At 38.9% G+C, this 5,092-nt stretch overlaps 2 protein-coding genes across 2 annotated transcripts; both read right to left on the bottom strand.

Moving 5' to 3' along the window:
* Nucleotides 1–394: 394 nt before the first annotated feature.
* Nucleotides 395–1,337, bottom strand: LOC111785819 (probable acetyltransferase NATA1-like). Its single transcript, XM_023666200.1, has one exon. It carries the CDS (start codon nucleotides 1,255–1,257, stop codon nucleotides 550–552), a length of 708 nt encoding a protein of 235 aa, XP_023521968.1. The 5' UTR covers nucleotides 1,258–1,337; the 3' UTR covers nucleotides 395–549.
* Nucleotides 1,338–2,340: 1,003 nt separating this feature from the next.
* LOC111785821 (phenylalanine ammonia-lyase-like) lies at nucleotides 2,341–4,279 on the bottom strand (the record flags this gene model as incomplete). Its single annotated transcript, XM_023666201.1, is given in 1 exon segment — nucleotides 2,341–4,279. A coding segment is annotated over 1 exon segment (1,752 nt), but the record flags the coding sequence as incomplete, so codon positions are not given.
* Nucleotides 4,280–5,092: the final 813 nt, after the last annotated feature.

Genomic DNA, 5,092 nt, shown 5'->3' with positions numbered 1-5,092 from the left:
CATAATCCCGTCCCCATGTTGGTTTAGGGGAACCACTAAACTACAAATTTTTAACAATTTATTCCATTGGAGTTGGTAACACTGGCAATAATTCAATTCAGCCTCAATCATGAGTACAAATCCTTACGAGCTAACCAAGAGAATCTTTAAACCATTTGGAAAGAGGAAGAAGAAGCAAATGGGTCCTAACATGTTTAAGAATCAGAGTCACGGTGTCAAGCAATTATCCATAATGGGTTCACAATTCAGTCAAAAAGCACACAGTTCAGAACCTTTATCATTCTTCATTTCTAAGTCAAATTAGAGATTCTAAAACAAACCCACATCAGATTCAGAATTCAGCAGAATAATGTTCATGAAAATGGCAGAAAATGAAGATGAACACTGCAGATCATGATCAAAAACTTCAGAGATTAACATTAACTTAAAAACCATACACTGATAAGACGACACTCTAATGGGAATTGCATAAGCAATTCTCTCCAGATTCTTCAAGTGAAATGCAAAAGCTACAAAACGCGTAAAGAAATAGTGAAAACTCCATTAGTTTCAGTTAGTATTTCCATAAACCTGAAGCGCATCGCCGGTGAGTCGACAGATTCTCCACTCCGGCAAGATTTGCGCACCCATTTCCTCGTAAAATTGGATTGCGTTTGTGTTCCAATCAAGCACCACCCACTCCACTCTCCCGTAATCCATTTTCACCGCCTGTTTCGCCACCGCCGACAGCAATATTTTCCCCAAACCCTTCCTCCGGTAGCACTCTCTCACGAAGATATCTTCTATATAGAAACCTGGCTTCGCCAAGAAGGATGAAAAATTGGGGAAAAATAGAACAAATCCAGCAACCGCGATGTTTTCATCTTCCGATTTGAAAATCTCCCGTTCTGGATCTTCCACAGGGAGATCAGAATTGATGATGTGAACGACGGGGGTGTAGTTAGGGTTAGCGTTATGAGGGGAGTTTTCGGGGAAGGGTTTAGGGGAAACTTCGAGGATGAAAATGGTGAACGATCGGAACGGCGGATCGGAGAAGAGATTGGCGGAGAGAGCAGATTCGGTGGCGGAGAAGAGATGGGTTAAGCGTTCGAAGACGGCCATTTGGTGGATGAGTTTGTGAATGTGAGGGACGTCGGAAGGGGTAGCAAGACGAACTCGTGAGAACAGAGGGTGACCGATTGGAGTAGAACCCGCCGGAACTGTGTTGGGCGGCGTTGGCGTTGGAGTCGGAGCCGGCGGAGGAGCAGCGGCGGCCATTATCGGTGAAGCGACGGAAAGCCGATCGGACTGAGTGAAGTTGCAGAAATATCGAAGAAGCGGTTTTCTTGAGCGATGAGGAAATTGTATCCTCGCAGATTTGATTTTAAGCACTTTGAGAAGGGTAAATATGTCTTTTCCACAATAATGATCAGGAAATTTCTAGATACTAGCTGAGTCACTCGTTCAGTAAACCTTTTATCCATATTTCTACCAAATTAAAATAATATAAATAATTATTTATGCATTTTTTAAATACAATTTTGATTTCGGGGAGGACAGGGAAGCCTTCTTTGTCTACGTCTCTGTCCCCGTCTCTTATTTCAATTTCCATCCCTTTATTTGTGTCTTAGTTTTGATTATATATAGTGGGGGAAGGGTCGGGGCCAGGATAGGGACGAGAATATAAACTCTTTACCCGTATAGCTAATAGGGAGAAATCTCTCTCTGATCCCTCACTCGTTCCTGGTTTAAAGAATGTTTCTCCACTTTATTTGGAGTGACAGCCCGAGTTAAACAGACATCTCTAATATACACTTAATTTTTCAGTGGACGAAATAGGAGGCCGAACTCGATTAGAGATGCTTTACGACTAGGGCATGGCTCGAGAATCACTCACCTCCAATTGCTTCTATCACAACCGACACTTCAAAGCTAGGTGGAGGTGAGTTGTGGTACCTTTCATCCTTCCTTTTGTGTCATCATTCGTACTTTTCTTTCTTTTTACTTTTCTTGACTTGTCTAAGTGAATCAACCAGAACATCTGACTAACTAGACCAAAACTCGTTGCCTTTAACCTTTGACAATCCGACCTAAACTCCTATTTATTTTTTATAAATTTAAAAGCAAAGATTTTGCTAGTGACAAGTAGACGCCTGGACTCAGTTAGAACCGAGCTCAGTAGGTTAGGCTACTCATTAGCTCTTGAGCTCCTTGATGGGCTCAAGAAAGGTAATCACCAAGCCAAGGTTTCCATTCCAGAACCCCTAAATTTGAAGGAAGAGCCAAAGTGATTTACTATTATATTCATACTCGGTCAATCTCCTATTCAAATGAAAAAGGACGTAATCGAGGTAGATCGAGTAGTAAACCAAGAGTTCGATTCAATTCGTTTAAACCCGTCGTTATTTCCTTCTTACATTACATATAAACACAACTATCAATCGAGCTACTTTGCTCGCTCCCGAACATAACCCAATTTTGTGGTTCCTATTACACAAACACGAACAAACACAAATCAAAACAACAACAAAATCATAAATCAAACCATCTAGTTGATAGGTAGAGGAACACCATTCCACCCTTTCAAACACTCCAACATCGGATCAATCAACTTCCCACCTGAAATAGCTAAGAACACCTTATCAAATTCTTCCCCAGGAGATTTGATTTCTTCCCCTGTTAATAAACTCGTCCCCAATCCTTCTCTCACAAACTTATACAATGGGTATGATCTACATTCCTTGATTTGATTCGGAATCGTCGAGTTTTCGTTTTCAAATTGAATTCTTGTATGTTCTACCTCTTTTGGCAGTAGTGTTCTTAGTTCTTCCTCAAATTCTCCAATCTTATGAAAAATCGAAGTGTTCATAGCTTGTTCTTTCTCCCCATTCCTCAAAGCTTGATCCACAAGAACCTGTCTTAGCTTCTCCATTAATGGGTATGTACCACTGCAAGGATCATCAATATAACTGAATATCTGTTCTCGATCAACCACTTGAAGCAGATGTTTTTCACTGAATCGAATCGGATGAAGCTCGCCATTATACTTAGTGATTAGAACTTTCTTCACTACTTGACTGATTGTGTTCTTCACTGTGTTCTTCAAATTCTCCTCCAAGTGTCTCAAATCAATAGCTTGGCAAAGGGCTACCAAGAAAGTAGTGGACATCAGCTTCAAGATCTCCACGGCCTCCTCTGTTTTTCTGGATGATATCAATCCCAATGAGTTTACATCTTGGTTGTGTTGCTCGGCGCTTTGGACATGGTTGGTGACAGGGTTAGCTAAGAATTGAAGCTCAGAGCAATACGATGCCATGGCGATTTCAGCTCCTTTGAATCCATAATCCAAGCTGGGATTACGACTTGCTGAGAGATTTGAAGGTAACCCATTGTTGTAGAAATCGTTTACCAGCTCTGAGAATTGAGCAAACATGAGCTTACCAATTGAAGCTATGGCTAATCTTGTGTTGTCCATTGATACTCCAATGGGTGTCCCTTGGAAATTCCCTCCATGTAATGCTCTGTTTCTTGACACATCGATTAATGGGTTGTCGTTTACTGAGTTGATTTCTCTCTCGATCATCTTCGTTGCAGCTCGGATGACCTCAATTTGTGGCCCGAGCCATTGTGGGGATGTTCTTAATGCATATCTGTCTTGTTTTGGCTTCTGTAATGGGTCGATTTCGTGCTGTTTTTGAGCTGATTTTACATAAGAGCTGCCGGATAATATATGTTCCATTACCGCCGCCGCTTCGATTTGTCCTGGATGATGTTTCAATTTATGCGTTAAATGGTCGGTGAATTCGGGCTTTCCTTGCATAACTTCAGCGAAGACAGCCGACAAGACGACAGACAAAACAGCCAAAATGTTAGCTTCGAAAAGCACCATGGACGCCAAGCCAGACCCGACGGCGGTGCCATTGACAAGCGCGAGGCCTTCTTTAGGCTGTAATTCGAAGAACCCACCATGGATTCCGGCTAGCTCGAAGGCTTTGGATGGGTTAATGAGCTCGCCGGAAGGTCCGACAGCTTTGGAATTTGGTCGTCCGATTAAGAGGGCAGCTATGTAAGACAGAGGAACTAGATCGCCTGAGGCTGTTATGGTTCCTCTTAGTGGTAAACATGGAGTAATGTTGTGGTTTAGAAACTTGGCTATGGCTTCCAAAACCTCGAATCTAATGCCGGAATAGCCCTGTAATAGAGTGTTGATTCTTACTAACATGGCGGCTCTTGTCGCCGCCGGTGGCAGTTTATGAGAAGATTCTGCGCCGGTGCCAAAGATTCCGGCGTTCAAAAACCTGTGAAAGGTCAAACAATTAAAATTAAATGATTATCAAATAAATTAATGAAATTAATTAGATATATGCAACTCAACAAATTGAATGAAAATTGAATAAATCAACGATTTTATTTTTTAAAAATAAAGTCAGAATTTAATTGGTCAAATAATTAGAGTCATTTTCAATCAAAAATAAAAAATAAAATGCCAATTATACAAATAATCGAATGCTTTATATCTACCCAAAATCATAAATTTAAATTAAATTATTGAAATTTTAATGATCCACGATTTTCATTCCCTTACAAAATAATAATATATATATATATAAGTTCGGAATCATGACTCTCCACAATGATATGATATTGTCCACTTTGAGTCTAAGCTCTCATGGTCTTGCTTTGGGCTTCTCAATAGACCTCGTATCAATGGAAATAGTATTCCTTACTTATAAACACATGATTATTCTCTAAATTAGCCAATGTGGGACTTACTTCCCGTAATCCTCCACAATCATAATTTTTTTTTTATTTAAAAATTTCAAATCATTCCAATTTAAAAAATAAAAAACATAAATTATATAAATTATTGCAAAATACAATTAACAAAAAAAATTTGAGATATCTAATAATAATTACTTACCTTATAAAAATAAAACATAACAAAAAAATCTAATGCTTTGTATCTACACAAAATGATAAATTTAAATTAAATTATTGAGATTTTAATGATCCACGATATTCTTTTTATTTATTTATTTATTTATTATTATTATTATTATTTTAAGTATAATTAATGACTTCAAAATTTATTATTTTTTATTTCCAAGTTGGC

This window comes from Cucurbita pepo, unplaced genomic scaffold (genome assembly GCF_002806865.2).
Source record: "Cucurbita pepo subsp. pepo cultivar mu-cu-16 unplaced genomic scaffold, ASM280686v2 Cp4.1_scaffold000776, whole genome shotgun sequence".
NCBI lineage: Eukaryota > Viridiplantae > Streptophyta > Magnoliopsida > Cucurbitales > Cucurbitaceae > Cucurbita > Cucurbita pepo.
Note: the sequence above shows the minus strand (reverse complement) of the source record. Positions and strands in the feature narration are given on the sequence as shown.